Source organism: Pelodiscus sinensis, chromosome 8 (genome assembly GCF_049634645.1).
Source record: "Pelodiscus sinensis isolate JC-2024 chromosome 8, ASM4963464v1, whole genome shotgun sequence".
NCBI classification, from domain to species: domain Eukaryota; kingdom Metazoa; phylum Chordata; order Testudines; family Trionychidae; genus Pelodiscus; species Pelodiscus sinensis.
The window spans coordinates 70,123,001-70,139,159 of record NC_134718.1 but is presented as its reverse complement, the minus strand read 5'-3'; the positions used below and the strand labels follow the sequence as shown (position 1 = coordinate 70,139,159).

Sequence of the window (16,159 nt, the reverse complement as noted above, 5' to 3'; positions counted from 1 at the left end):
GTATAGGGATAGCATATACAGAACCAGTATAAGCTTTTGTTCGACACCTCACATGGCCCCCTTTGTATACATTTTTGGGCAAATACCCGTCCCCCATGGGTGCAGCAGTGAACTGGCTGCTCCCCTTAAAATCCAGTAACGTGACAGTAGACGGCTCCTTTTTGCACAAAACCCCCCTTGTGCAAGAGCTGTTCTTCCTGAAAAAATGAGGAAGAACTGCTCTTGCACAAGAGGGAGGTTTGGCATAAAAAGGTGCTGTCTGCACAGCTCCTTTTTGCCCAAAAGCCTCTTGTGCAAAAACGGCCCCTAATTAATTATGCAAATGAAGTGTGGCAATATGCTAATCTGCACTTCATTTGCATAGGCTTTTGCGCAAGAGTGGTGCAGTGCTGACATAGCCCTCTGACCCCCCCCCCTTGATATACATATTTCAAGTATCTAAAAGGGTGTTACATGGAGAAGGAGAAAAATTGTTCTCCTGGGTTTCTGATGATAGGAAAATGCAGGACAATGTAGCACTTTAAAGACTAACAAGATGGTTTATTAGATGATGAGCTTTCGTGGGCCAGACCCACTTCCTCAGATCAAATAGTGGAAGAAAATTGTCACAACCATATATACCAAAGGATACAATTAAAAAAATGAACACGTATGAAAAGGACAAATCACATTTCAGAACAGGAGGGGGATGCGGGGGGGGGGGGGAAGGAAGGAAGGTAAGTGTCTGTGAATTGATGATATTAGAGGTGGGGAGAGTGGGATGTTTGTGAGCTAATGGTATTAGAGGTGATAACTGGGGAAGCTATCTTGGTAATGGGTAAGATAGTTTGAGTGTTTGTTCATTCCTTCTCGGAGAGTGTCGAATTTTAACATGATGATAGGACAAGAAGCAATGGGCTTAAATTGCAACAAAGGAGGTTTAGGTTGGACATTAGGAAAAACTTTCTGTCAGTTTGGTTAAACACTGGAATAAATTGCCTAGGGGGGTTGTGGAATCAACATCACTGGAGATATTTAAGAGCAGGTTGGACAGACACCTGTCAGGGATGGGCTAGATGGTGCTTGGTCCTGCCATCTAGTGTTCTATGATTCTATAAATACATAGTTTGTCTCAAGCCCACATATTCTCAATGGGGCTCAGATTGACAAGGCTGCTTTTGTTTACAAACAATGATAATTGTAGCCATTGCATCTCCATATTAGGTCATCCCATAATTGCTTCTTTGCTTGCAACACTGATCAGCATGCAACTAACTTAGGGATATAAGAGTTTGTTGCATAACTTGCTGTAACAGAGCCAGCTCAAAGACTACTTTTTGTGGGCTCCACAAAAATATTCCACTGCAGCACTATTTTGTTTGCCTGATTTTGGAACACTTTCTGCTGTTGATGCCCCAGGGATGAGAACTGTCTGGGAAGGAATCTGTTATTTACATCTACGATATCAAACTCAGCAGCTGCCAAATTAAAAAGGGGACAATGACAAAAAATCTGTTTGCAGCCGTACCCCTTGGTTAACGCGTGAGAAGCTGTGCCATAAATCGCACGGTCATGTATGGATTTTTTTCTTTCCCACCGGCCATGGCTAGGACTGAATGTTCATTGCCAAGCAATTCTTATTGGCCATCATCATCATCATAATAATACTTTTGTTCCAGACTTGACTCTGTCCCTGCCTGGAGGAAAGCTAGATTTGTAATCAGCCTTGCAAAACATTTCCAGGGGAGAAAACAACAGCACACAAACATATCTTGACCTAGTGTGTTCGGGCTTTAATGGAATGGGAGTCGGGGGCAGGCAACACTGCAGAATTTTGATGCTGGTTTGTTACAATGGTGGTATGTATCCCAGCTATGATTTGGAGGGTAAAGAATAATATCTAGCTCTTTTTTCATTGTGCTTTTCGTCAGTAGCTCTCAGAACACTTTATAAAGTCCAGTAATCCCTGTGGGGTAGGAACAGTCTTTCTGCTCCATGCTTGTATGGCACCTGTGAGAATGTGGCCCTGTCATAATCATCATCCCCATTATACAGATGGGTAAACTGAGAGCTTGTCTACACAGAGGCAGCTAGGAAAAGTAATCCGAATGAAATAAAAATGTCAATGTGAGGTGGATTAGTTAATCCCCAAAGTGAATTACACCCAACCAAATTCAGGCCACTTTCATTCAAATAAGGATGTTCCTACCAGGGTTTAACTAATTCACCTCACAGCCACGCCGTGTGTGTGTGTGTGTGTGTGTGTGTGTGTGTGTGTGTGTGTGTGTGTGAATCCTTCCCGTTACCGACTGGCCTGTTGGAGTGCATTGTGTGTGCTCCTCTGTGCCCAGCCTACTGAGAACATGAGTCTATTATGACCCCCTCTAGCAGTGGAATCTGATGCTTTTAACTCTGACCAGTTCCATCCCGGGTGTCAGCCATTCCTTTAGCACTGACAGACTCTGAGGTATGTGTCATGGCTACAGAGATATCTGTGGGCGCTTATGGCAAACAAGTCAAATGCCTGCAGTATCCATGGCACCCTGTAGCAGCACTGGCATGTATCGCACAACATCACAAAGCCAAGAGGCAGCCACAACAGTCTCTTGGTGCATGTGGTTGAACCTGGAGAATGTTTCTCTTTCCCAATGGCTTAGAAGAGACACCCTTAGGCTGAAGCTCCCCTGTGTAAGGTAGACCTCTGATACTTCATCCAAAGACTCTGAGGTCCGTGAGATCCTGCCTGTTGATTTCAATGGGGTTCAGATCAGATGTAGGCCAAGCCCTCGATGTACAATTGAGGTCTGTCTTTCTAAGTCCCACCGCAGCAATTGAGATCCGCTTTGTGGCGCCTTGCATGCCTGCACTCCAGAGACTGTGAGGACTGTAGCAGGCCTATGAGCAGGGGATGAGGAGGTCCCTGTGCCAGCTACAGAAATTGAGCTGCGCGTTTGTCACACCGACAGGCGGAACCGAATTGGGGACCGCTGGAGTTTCATGCAGGAGCCTCTGGCTCTCTGCTACGGCTGTAGAGAAACTCATCTCTCTCTCTGTACGTGATCTCAGTGCCACTACATGGGCCAGTAAACCACACCCAGTAGCTGTGTGGGTTCCACCTTAGTCATTGTAAAGAACCATGATACCTTCAGAAAGGTAAACCTCAATGATTCGCTTAAAAGGTACAAGATAATATAGCAGAATACCTCCCTCCCCCCGTTGTCAGAGAGCAGGCCCTGGGCTGGCTGTGTGGCAGTGCTCAGTCAGTGCAAACTTGCTCGAAACTTATTTTATCTGGCCGATCTCCTTTGCATGGGGAGATCTTCAGATTGTTAAGACCCCATGGTGGTTCCAAAGTGCGGGCCCCTGCCAGGGTAGCTGATGAAGAAGGGAAGGACTGAGGACAATTAATGGATAATCTGATCCTGTATTCTATGGAATAAAGATCTGCAAGGACGAGCCAAGGGGTCCATCCCTTACTGCAGCCAGGCCCCGTGAGCCTGGCATGCAGGAGCGACCCGAGGCAGGCTGCTGCAGCTGGCACCCCAGGCGAAACACACGATCAGCGCCCTTGTCTGCACAGCCGTCAATGGGGTGAGGTAATCATCGGGCACCCTGGGCGCCCGGTGACATTATCATCGGGCGCCGTTGAAGGCGGTGCCTTGGCAACAGCCGAGTTGGCCTATAGTCATGGTCTGCCCCTGCTGGTATGTACCCTACTGCCAACTAGAAGGGTGCAGCTAAGGCTGGCAGGAAGAAATTGGGGTTTCAATAAGAATTTATGCACAATTTCCTGGTAACGCTGGCAACGACACAGCGTTTGCGGTGTCAGCCTCTCCTGTAAGTGGCTTACTAGGTTCTCCAACCTGTGCCCCGCCGAGCAGTGACAGGGAGCCACGGGGGTAGACGTCTGTTAGGGTTGGCCCGCACTTTGTTGACTCCAAGGCATCGTGGACCATTCCTGTTCATTTGTGCCAGTGTTTCTTAAACTTTTTAAGACCAAGGAACACCAAACAATAAATTGTTTTATGAGGAACAAGGATTTTTGTTGAGGGAAAAAAAAAAAAAAGGTCAGGGGGAAAGTTATTGGGGGGGGGGGGGAGAAGGTTGCCCGCCCCTTTAAGGGCAGCCATTTTGAACTCTGTTCTCCACGACACACCTCCGAGTGCCTCGCGGCACACCGGTGTGCCCCAGAACACAGTTTAATAAACACTGATTTACGCACTGTAGTTCCACCACCCGCAATAGGGCTGGAGGCAAGGCTTGCAGGCTGAGAGGCAGCCGATTGGAGTGGGCGGGCGCCCAGGTCCCATCTGCCTTTAAGAATCTTGGAATCAGAGATGGGTCCAGCCACCACCATCAGGCTGCAACGCCTACCAAGCCAGGGTGCTCAGCTCTGCGCCCCGGCTGGGGCCCATCCTTGTGGGAAGCGTAGGGTTTGATATGATGGATCACACTGACAGTCCATGCAGACCGGTGCCCCGGGCTCCAGAAGTAGCCAGCCGCCTCCTGCTTCAGAGGAAGGCCCGGAAACCTTATGGCTCCTAACCAATGGCAAGTGCTTTGCTCTGCCCACTGTGGTGACCAGCGCATGCTCAGAAACATGAGAGATGATTATCCTCAGCTTAGAGTGTAAGGGGCTGTCTACGTTGGAGCTGGCTGCTCTCATTTCCAGCTCAAGGAAAATGAACTACAGGTTGGACCTCCCTGGTCTGGCACCCTTGGGATCTGACTGGTCCTGGATGAGGGATTTTGCTGGACCGGGGGAGGGATTTCTGGCCTCCCTGCTGTCGCCCCTCCTCTTCTGCCTCCCCGCCAGGCTTCTCGGCTCCCCTGGGCAGCCCAACTGGGTTGTGCACCAGGCTTCCCACCCTCCGCTCCCCCTGCAGCCAGTTGAACTGTGCACTAGCTCCTGCCCTTCTCCCCTCTCTGTAGCCCAGCTGGGCCACACGCCCTCCCCCTTGCATTGTACCAGGCTCCTGGCTGCCTCCCTGCAGCGTGCTGAGTCTCTCTGACGCTGGAATATCTCTGGTCCTGCCGGATCACAGATGTTGCCAGACCAGAGAGTTCCGGTTTATAGAGGTGCAACGGGCAGTGTGCTAAAACCAGACATGTAGCCACCCTGGTGCAAGGGATTGGTGGGGCTAGCCACTGGAGCACATGCCCTGAAGCCCGATGGGCTCATATTGGGGGCAGCTAGTCCTCTCATCCCTTGTGCGGTCGCCGATACACTTTGTGCTTTGCCTCAATCGGCGCTAGTGCCCGCGTTTCTCCTCAGCTGGGAAATGCGCCCTCCGGCTGCTGTGCACACAGACCGACGTGGAGTCACTGCAGCTCGTTGCTGATGTGGAGTCTTCATAGGTTAAATCCACTTGTGCTCCAGGGAGGCTTGTTAAAATGGGGAGACAAAGGGGGGGGGGGGACAGCAGCTGCCTTGGCATTCCCAGCTCCCTCCCTGTGCGGTCAGGGTGTTTCATCTCACCAGCTGCCTTCTCTTTCCGTCTCTTCCCCAGGTCTGTCACCGGTTTGGACAAGGAGTCGGACCTTGTGCACATGGAGGCCCGGACAGCTGACGGACGTGAGTGCCTGAGCCCACTGCTGGTCAAAGCAGCCCCGAGCCAGGCGGGGAGCGGGAACTGCATTTCACTCGGCTTGCGTCGAGTCCTTAGATTGAGTCTGATTTTCAACAGTCTTACCATAGTCTTTGGGGGGACTCAGTCGTGCGGTGCTCATTCCTGCAGAGAGGGGGCAGAAGGAGGGGCCAAGAACAAGACCCAGGGGGAGGAGGTAGAACTCCTTCAGCTCCCTGCTCAGCTCAGCAATGACTGTGTCAATAGCAGGTGTGTCAATTGCATGAATCCCATCAGGGACAACGCAGCTGCATCCTGCTGTGTGGCTCCTTTGCGTCTGCAGAGTGGTGCAAAGCAGCTGGAATGTGCCAGTGAATTTGGCTGATAACGGTTCACAACATGTTGCAAATTGCTTGTAATCCTCCTTGGTTTTTAGAACTGGATCCACATATAAATTCGTAAAGTTTTCCCTCTCCCCGCCCCTGACACACACACAGAGCGGATCTTTCCAATTTGTGTGATATATGGCAGTGGGACCTTCCTTCCCATCCTCAGCAAGCACAGAACTGGCACTGATTTAAATGGGAAAAAATAAACATCTCCCTCTGTCATTGAAAAGCAGACACCTATTTTTGGAGTGGAATAAATTTGTGAGTAATTAATTTGCTAACCGGGTGGATAGGATGTATTGCAAACAAGTACATTTACATCTCCATGGCATTTTTCTCACCTAACCATCTCCCAGATGTTTTACAAATCATACCCAGGAATTATGGTGCTGCGATGCAACTGCCTCTGGGGTGTAGCATGGCAGTGGCTTAACAGCTGAGTGCAACATTAGGCAACAGTGAAATGTTGTGTCCCTTTGGAAATACAGAGGGAATTAGAAAGGCAGATTGCATGGAAAGGAGTGTATTACCTCTTTTAGCGATAGCCAGGAGTTCACAAGCAAAACAGCATGGGTGTAATCAGAGAGGCTCCGTGTTGTGCCCCCAGGTTGGCCTCTTTAGACCAGAGCAGGAAGCTGGACAGGCAAGGAGAAGCTGCAGTGAGCTAACTCTGGCTCCAGAGATTAGCCTGCTCCACCTTAGGGACTTAGTGCGTTTTAAATTCGGGAGCCCTGAGCCAGTGTCCTGAGTGAGGACTTTGTGGATTCTGGTTACAGTTGCTCCTTTCCAGACACCTTGCTACAGGGGACAGAGTTTTTCTTTGATTGCTTTTGGCTTCCTCTAGTCCAGATCCTTTTACAGCCAACGTACTGGTCCCCCAGCTGGGGAAAGTCCCTGCAGAGAGCTCTGGCTGCAAAGGGACATGTGGGGATCACCCCCCCTTTCACAGCAGTTACTGTGGGGTGGTGGATGGGGAAGGATCCCACTGGTTTGGGCAGGGCTATTTTGCGGAGCGAGGGTTCCGTTTTGTTGCATTCAGACCCTGTTCCATCTGAACGTTCTGCACTCGGGGCCTCGTGCTGCCAGTGCTGTAGGTCTGCGGGATGTCCTTCCGGCTGCACTTGGAAAGCCTCGCCCTGCCCTTCAGCAGGGAAATTGGCACCAGCGCCTTCGGAATAAATAACGAGGCACTAAAAGCGCCATATCAACAAGCCAGTAAAACGGGGCAGCCTGTGGGTGAGGCAGCCAGCTTGCCACTTTTGTGTATTTTCTCCTGCGTGCATCCAGGGAATTGTGTGTGTGGGAGGGGGGGGGACGATCACATTGCTGATGGCGCAGGAGTCAAACTCACTCTCAGCAGACTCAGACAGCTAGTTGGACCCCTCGGGTCGGGGAAGCAGGCGCCCTGGTGTCCCTTTGGCTCCGGAGACAGCGTCTTCCTCCAGCTTTTGCTTGCTTGCGTTATTTGTAATGTACCCATTCAGCATTTTTCAGCTTGAATGCTCCCCGGCGAGACAGACTTGAACAAGAGGAGCCAGCCAAACAGGGCCATGGCACACAGCCGCTCCCCATGACGGCAGGCATTGTCAGGAGATAATGGGTTATGATGGGAGCTCGTCTCGTGGGTCCCAAAACTGCTTCCCCTCCCCCTCCCCAGTGGAGCTTGTTACAGTGGCGACCGCGTGGCTGGAAGTGCGCTTTTTAATTGCCCCCGACATCCCAGCAATTGCACTGCAGGGAAACAATGGATTCCCATCCAGGCTACACGGCAGAGCCTCTGTCGGCGTGAGCTGGCTTAGCTCTGCTTATCCTGCAGTGTCTGGGTGAAATTCTCTGTCCTGCTGTAGGCAGAAGGCAGCTTAGGTGATCCCGTCTGGGACACCGACCTGATGCCTGAGCTACAGCCGAGTGAGTGAAAATACAGCTGTGTCCTAGCCCAGCCGCACCCTGGTTCAATGTGTTGCATGGACAGCAATGGTTCCAGGAAGATCTCCTGCATTCTAGACATGGAAATGAGTCAAGGGACGTCTCCTGAGGGTGGCGTTCTGAGGAAGATGAGCGATCTAGGGTCTGTCGGGGGCTTTGCCACTGATCTGCTGCCTTTCTTGTCTATGTCAAGGATCAGACCTGCGAGACGGGGGCTGTCTGTCACAAGGTTCAGTCTGATCTGCTTGGGGGGGAAAGGTGTTTTAACCCAAGAAGGACCACCGGGCCACACATGCCGGCAGGTCTGCTCCATCTGCCTCGAAGAGGATGCAGTCTTCTTTCCTTAGTATCTGGCCAATTCTTCTGTCTCCTGGGGAAGCTGTACCCTTGAGCTCTGCAGGCCCTGCTCTTCCCTCACAAGTCTCAGAGCGTGTGTCTAGACTGCATCCCTGTGTCTAGACTGCATCCCTCTGTCGACAGAGAGATGTAGATTAGGCACGTTGAAATTACTAACGAAGCCGTGATTTAAATATCCCACGCCTCATTAGCATAAGCATGGCCGCCACTTTTTTCAACATGGAGTTTTTTTCAGAAAAAAACCAGCAGTCTAGATGTGGATCTGTCGAAAATAAAGTCTTTTTCAACAGATCCTGTAAATCTCATTTTTGAGTCATACAGGATCTGTCGAAAAAGGCTAATTAGTACCTGCCTCTCCCCTTAGTGCAGTGCATGTCGTCAGTCCGCCTCTTGCCCGAATGAGGCTGCTTTGTAGTCTTCCCAGTCAGTTTTCCCCCTCAAAATCTAGTAATTTATCCTTTCATTTCCTTCTGGGCCATGGGATAGAATATCTGCTCTATGAAGGGAGAGGAGATTGGGCTAATTGCTGCATCCAAGGACTGCCAGGCTCGAAGATTTGTTTTGTTTCGTGCACGTCATTGCACTAAACATAACGAAATAAGAAACAAAACGGAACATGGGCAGAGGAGCAAAACATCCGGCCTTCGTGGGCATGTGGCGCAGGGGCCTTTCTTTGTCTCCATGTCATTACAAGTGCCACATGCTTGAAATGAGACAGTGAGGCAGAACGCCGGTTGCCATGTCAACACGTGGGGTTCATTTGCAAGGGCTTCTGGGTTGTGATTCCCTGGCAGCAAATTGCCCACTGGGTGTGGGGATAAGAATATCCAACCGACTGTGTGGGTGAAGGCACCGTGGCCAAGAGCTTCTAAAAATACCTCCCTGTACGCAATCCCATTGCTCTTCCTGCGCTCGCTGCGGGTGTTGCCATCTGTGGGTGACATCACACCATATGGACCTTAGAAGGTTGTTTTTATCCAGCCTTTGCTGGGGGGTGCACTGCACACCAGCCCTAATAGGGTTATTGAGGGGCTGACAGGCCAATTAGCTTACCCAGCCGCAACTCCCAGAGAGAGGGCCAGGCAAATTAAGGGTGATGTGCCGGTGGGGAAGGCGTGGGTCAACACTATGAAGCGGGGAGGCTGAAAGCAGGAAGGGAGCTGCTGGGGAAGGAGGCACCAGTGGTTCCCTGAGGTGAGGGAGGTTGTCAAGGAGAAGGGGGAAGAAGCCCAGTGAGATAAGCCCTGAGACTGCCCCATGGAGGAAGGAGTCTAGCAAGAGCCGAGGTGGGGGTGCATTGTGGGTGAAGGCCAACTGCGGACGGGCTGAGACAATGCTATAAAGCCAGGCAGCTGGAAAGGGGGCTGCAGTCGCTCCCTGGGATGAAGGAGATCATTGGGGAGACAAAGGCTGTCTGGGGGGAGAATAAGTCCTAATTCCTGCCCGGGAGCAAGGAGTCTAGCAGAGGCTCAGAGCGGGTGCAGTGGCCATTGAGAGGAGACAGGATTAACCCGGAAACAGGCACGTTACCGAAAGGGAGACCAGCACAGAGTGAGCAGAGAGCAGAACAGGGCCCCAATGGGGCTAGCGCTGCTTCCCCAGACCTAGACGTGAGGAAGCACCTCGGGGTGACTGCACATTGCTGGAGCGGAAATGAACCACTCCGTGCTTTATTACTGTGACTCTCCAGGGCAGGGACTGGCAGGAGAGTGGCACTTTCTGGTTCCCTGCAGTTATCATGGGCTCTGTCTAGAACTAGCAGTGTCTTTTCCATTGCATTTAAGGTCCATTTCATTTCCCGGGGGTTCCTTTCCTTTGGCAGTCCAGTGGTGTTATGGCCACCTTTGGGCACGACTATGGGAACACAGGGAGCTGAATTTCATAGACACATTAAAGGGGTCCCAAGAATCTTCCATCAAAACTCTGAGCAAACCCTTTTGTGAACCAAATGCATGGCATCTTCTTCACCTTGCTCCTCGGATACCTGTACAGGTGGGACCTCCCTGGTCCAGCACCCTCGGGACCTGACTGGTCCCGGATGAGGGATTTTTCCGGACCAGGGGAAGTGATTTCAGGCCCCCGATGCCGCTCTCCCCACTTTCTGGCACTCTCTGCAGCCCAGCTGAAACACGCACCAGCTCCTGGTCTTTCCCCATCCCAGTTGAAGCGTGTGCCGGCTCCTGATCCTCTTCCACAGCCCAGGTGAGCCATGTGCCCTCCCAAGCAGCCTAGCTGAGCCATAGGCCAGCTCCTGGGTCCCCCACACCCTGCATTGAGCCAGGACTCTCTGGTCCTGGAACATCCATGTTCATGCCGGACCATGGATGTTTCTGGATCAGAAAATCCTGAATTTTAGAAGTGCAACCTGTATTTTAGAATCATAGAATTTTAGGGATGGAAGAGACCTCAGAAGGTCATCGAGTCCAACCCTCTGCCCAAATCAGGACCAATCCCAACTAAATCATCCCAGCCAGGGCTTTGTCAAGCCAGGACTTAAAAACCTCTAGGGATGGAGATTCCATCACTTCCCTAGGGAACCCATCCCAGCGCTTCACCACCCTCCTAGCGTAATAGTTTTTCCTAATATCCAACCTAGACCTCCCCACTGTAACTTGAGGCCATTGCTCCTTGTTCTGCCATCCATCACTACTAAGAACAGTCTCTCTCCTTCTTCTTTGGAACCTCCCTTCAGTCTCAAATCACTCCTCACTCTTCTCTTCTGCAGACTAAATAAGCCCAAGTCCCTCAGCCTCTCCTTGTAGGCCATGTGCTCCAGCCCCCTAATCATTTTGGTTTCCTTCCATTTTAAATGCCCCTGTTGTAGAGACTTCTACAAGGACTTGGAACTCATGGCTGCAGAAAAGTTCTTTAGAAGAAATGCACCATCATTGCAGGTGGCCTCCTGGTGCTGTTTTCATAGGGTATGTCTAGACTACATGCCTCTGCCAATGGAGGCGTGTAAAATAGGCTACCTGACATAGTCAATGAAGCGGGGATTTAAATATCTCCGGCGTCATTAAAATAAAAATGGCCGCCGCGCTGTGCTGGATCAGCCGATCGTCGGCACAGCGTGCGAGTCAAAACATGGATCGGTAGACAAGGGAAGCCTTTGTCAACCGCTCCTGTAAACCTCATTTCATGAGACATAAGGGAGCGGTCAACAAAGACTTCCCTTGTCAACCGATCCGTGTGTTGACTCGCGTGCCGTGCTGACGATCAGCTGAGCTGGCACAGCGCGGCGGCCATTTTTATTTTAATGACGCCGGGGATATTTAAATCCCCGCTTCCTTGACTATGTCGGGTAGCCTATTTTACACGCCTCCGTCGGCAGAGGCATGTAGTCTAGACATAACCCATATTGTCCTTCAAGTGGGGTTATTGTGAAGCATTTTAAAGGCCAGCATCCCCTGTTTGGTCCTTGGTAGGTGAGGCTTGCTGGCCACAGGGATGCTGGGATAATTTTTATTGTGGGAGTGAGGATAATGGAAACCAGGTATTTGTTGTTTGTTATTACTACTTCAAGCCAGAGTACGTGGCTGGACATCCCACACTTCCACTCCAGCACCACCGGCTGGCTACGTGGCAGTCAAGTTTACTTACATGGCTGGTTCAATCTTTGCTTTGTAGAACCCTCAGGGCTGCTTTGAGTGTTATGATGCTCTGTGCCATCAAATTTTATCCTGTCTGATGTGTGCCCATGTTCACACACCGCACATAACACGGTCTTTCTAGGGCACTTTCTAGCCATGGCTCTCCGAATCTACTGCAGAATTCAGCCTCCTGGCTCTCCCTCCTTGGCTCCTCTTTAATACGTTGAGAAATGGAGGCAGAAAAAGGTGGCATGAGTTACGCAAAGTGAACACAGGGAGAGAAGCACGGCCGGACGGGGTCAGACCCATGATTCATCTAGCCCAGTGTCCTGTCTGCCCACAGTGGCCAGTGCCAGTTGATTCACAATTCGAAATGCTCCATCTCCGGGAGTCCAAGCCCAGCTTCTGGCAGGTGGATGTTTAGGGACACTGGGGGCATGAGGTGGCATCCCTGGCCATCTGACTAATGTTCAGCTGCTGAGGGACCTATTCTCCATATAGGTTTGGGAAGTAGAAGAGATTGTGTGGGAGAGGAGGCGGGGCAACACTGGCTGCCCCAGGGATGGAGCTGGTTTCTGTACAAGGAAGGAAAAGGGACATCCTGGAGTGGGGAGGGAGGTTCCGGAGTGGCCATGGGGATAGGGCATCTGCTTGGGGAGCATAGCATGGTAGGCTCAAACCCCACCTCAGCTTCCCCATACCCAGGGGCCAGCCCTGCCTCTGCACCCTGATCCCCAGCAGCCCCTTCAGCATCCTGTTGGCCTGGTCACCCTCAGCCCTCCTTGGGGTCCAGCTGCCCATGCCTCTGGGGTCCTTGCAGGCTCTGTAGTCAGCCACCCATGGGGTCTAGGCCACCAACCCTGGAGGCCACACTACCATTGCAGGTCCTGCTGCCAGCCTGGGGCTCCACATCCACCCCCCCAAGCCATGGCTGGCTTGACAATTGTCCCAGACTAGACAGTCAGGATGCCATTAGCAACAATGACATCTGGTCTGCCCAGCCCAGGAGAGTTGGCAACTCTAGGTATGACCACAGTGAGGGGTGCAAAAAAGTTTGGGGGCTGCACCTTGGCATCCCCCCTAAAAATAGTTCCAGAACCTCTGATTTTCCATGAACCTATCTAGTTATTTTCTGAACCTACCCTTTTGGCCTTCACAACATCCCATTGCAACAGCTGACTGTGTGTTGAATGAGAAAAACCTTCCTTTGTGTGTGTTTTATATCTGCTGCCTGTTCATTTCATTGTGTGACTGCTGGTTCTTGCGGTTGAGGGAAGGGGCAATAACACTTCCCTATCTACTTTTCACCACATTATTTGGGATGTTGTAACCCTTTCCTCCCCCCACCTCCCTTAACTCTCTCTCTTCAGTTGAACAGGCTCTGCCTTTTTAATCTACCCTCGCATGGAAGTTGCTCTATACGCCAGTCACATTTGTTTGGTCTTCTTGGTACCATTGTATCAGAGTCTTGAAGAAAACCCAGGTGTCCCAGACTTCCTCTCGAGACCATCCTTCCTCTCCACTCCCTGCTTCCACAGACAAAGAATCCCATTATGTCCCAGCGCGATCTCTTCGTTTAGAAATAATAAACCCAACCCCTAATGGCACAACGACCTAGCGATGGCTAAACTCCACGGCTAGTATCCTGAGGCGGCCATTTTGTTTCTATTACCTGTTGAGTTCCACTTCTCCTCCGGTCAAAATAGTAATGGCTTGGCCCCACTCACTTTGCAGGGCAGTCCCAAATTACAGGCGGCACAAGCGTGAGGGAGCCATGTTGCTGCCTTGATGCTCTGAAAGGCGTCATTGGTCTGTGCTGATTGCTGGCCAGTCCCATTCCCAGCAGCAGCACCAAGGAAAGATTAGTGAGTTTATTTTTTTTCCTGGTGCACTCTAGGGATCTGGAGGCCTCGCTCAACAAGGCTCACTCATGTTCAGCTGTCTTGAGTTAGATCGTGGAATGTGAATAGAGCTCCCGGGCCCAAGATGGAAACCTTTCTTGTTTGACCTCATGTTCCTTTCTTTTCCCTTTCCCTTCCCAAGACGAGCAAGCTGGTAGATAGGAACCTTGGGGCGAGAGCAGAGCTTCCAAGGGAGCAGAGTAATGGTTTGTGTGGCCTGGAAGGTTCCCTACAGCATTAACCATCCCTTCCTTTCTTCTTTTCCATTTCCGTCGCACTGGCTGGCCTGTGCTGGCATACTCATGGTGAGGGGCCACCGGCTTTGTTCTCTGAGCGTCCCTGGGATGAAAAGGTGGCTTTCCTTTTGAAGCCTTGCTGTCGAGGGAGGGACCGTGGCCTCCTGCCCCATATTTCTTGCTCTTCTGCTTGACCTGCTGTGCAGCATTGGGCCTCAGTCTCCTCATATCGCTCTGATGTAATCCAGGGGCCTGCGTCACGTGGGCCTTGGAAGGCTTCTGGTCTGTGACTTGTTCTGAGGCAATGGAAAGTAGGCAAAGCACAGCTGATGAGGTCACAGCATTGCCCTCTCTTAATTGGTATGACCCAGTGCCACTCGCATCAAGCTTGACTCTTGTCCATATCGCCTTCCCCTCCCCTAAAAAAAAGGGCCTGCTTGTTCATCTAACTCCTGATATGGGCCCTTTCTGGTAATATCTGATTTTGCTGAGCCTTATTCATGTCCTTGTCCTGCTACCAGGCCTTCCTCCAAGCAGCCCCCAAGTCATGGAATAATGTTCCGGTCATAGTGTGGGGGCCCCACCACCACCTCATAGGGCGACTCCAAACAGATCCCATGTCGGGCAAATTGGGATAACTCTATTGACTTGGATAGAGCTACGCTGGTTGCTCAGGGAAGGACACAGAGGTGAAAGTGGGTGTGTGTGGAAGGAGGAGGAATATCGATTTGAGACCTTTATCTAAAGAAACTCCTTTCTTTGCAGCTATTCTTATGGCTTCTAGACCAGTGGTTCCCAACCTTTTTTATACTGCGGACTGGCAAACTCATTCAAAAACCACCGGTGGACCAGCACTGAAATATTTACATATTCATTATGGCAATTAATGTATTTGCATAGCTGCATATGCATTAGGGTAATTTTAGCCCATGATCTACCAGGCAAATCAAAGGAGGGGGGGGACATGATGGTTAACAAAAACCACGATGGTTTGAAAAACTGCTGCGCACACATTTAACACAACTAATAAAATAGTTGCTAATGTAACCCACACACCTAGCGCAGTCCCCATGCAGTGGAACCTAGACCACAGCAACAGTTAAGACCAAGAGACTGAGGTTCTAGGTTCAAATCCACCTGGTGGTGGTTACACTAATACTTGTTAAAAAACATTCTCCGTTCCAAACCTTTCACCTCAATTGCGCCAGACAGTACTCATGCATTCTTCACATTCATATTTTCCTATGAACAATGCATAATAATAATGTGTCTACCTGCTGGCTGGGCATAGCTGGAGGCCAGGGGGAGGCTCCAGGAGCGGGGAAGGAGGAGTAGGGGGTCACAGGAGCAGCCGGTCTGCACACGGTGCTTGGCCCCCCCAGCGGGGCTGTGTAGTGATTGCCAGAGCTGGAATTGGGGCTACAGTGAGGCTACCCAGTAGGAACAGCCTCATTGTGGTCCCGGCCTGTCAGACAGGGGTTTGCGACCCGCCGCTGGTCGACGGACCGGCAGTTGGGAACCTCTGGTCTGGACCGTAAACTCTCTGGGGTAGGGAGTGTCTCAAAAGTTCTGTACTGCTGTCCAGCATCCAGTGACTCACCAGCACTTCATAAATAATCATACTTACATTCGTTATTTGTGGGCAGCCACCCAGTGGAGTTACTGAACAGATCTCCTTGGATTCAGCAGTGCCAGTTAGACACCCCCTAGCTGCTCCCAGACATCCAAGTAGCACCACTGGACAAAATACTTTGTCTCTCACCAGAAAGGTTTGCAGCTTCTTGTTTTGTCCTGATAGTTGCCTGTGCTCTTGTCTTCTTGGCATGAGACCCCTGCCGTCAATGCACAAGAGTCTGTGTCTAAAACTAGGTGGTGCTTCATGCCAAGAGCGTGTCATGAGATCTGTGCGAGCGGTCCGCTCACTCGCGGAGGCAGCTGTAAGCCTTGTTGTGACCACACTGATGGTCAATGGATAGATGGCTTTCCCTCTTCTTGGAGGATACCTCAACCGCTGGGGTCGGCCAAGAGGCTCGACCTAATGGCTTCCTGAGTTGAACAGAAGGCGGCAGCACATTTCATATGAGAGGCTAGAACCTAGAACTTGATTTCCGTCCTCGGCCATCACAGGCCAGATGGGCTGACTTTCGGGTTTCGCTGCAAGGCCTATCTACCTCCCCATGTCTTGGATGCTTTGGGTAGAAGTGATGGGTGAGT

At 51.1% G+C, this 16,159-nt stretch overlaps 1 protein-coding gene across 2 annotated transcripts in view; it reads left to right on the top strand.

Moving 5' to 3' along the window:
• Positions 1–16,159, top strand: part of SORCS3 (sortilin related VPS10 domain containing receptor 3) — a 499,588-nt gene that overhangs the window by 351,888 nt on the left and 131,541 nt on the right. For both annotated transcript variants that reach the window (XM_006135388.3, XM_075935518.1), the window contains exon 6: positions 5,490–5,554. In XM_006135388.3, coding sequence (XP_006135450.2) covers positions 5,490–5,554 — 65 coding nt within the window. The remainder of the gene's footprint in view (positions 1–5,489; positions 5,555–16,159) is intronic.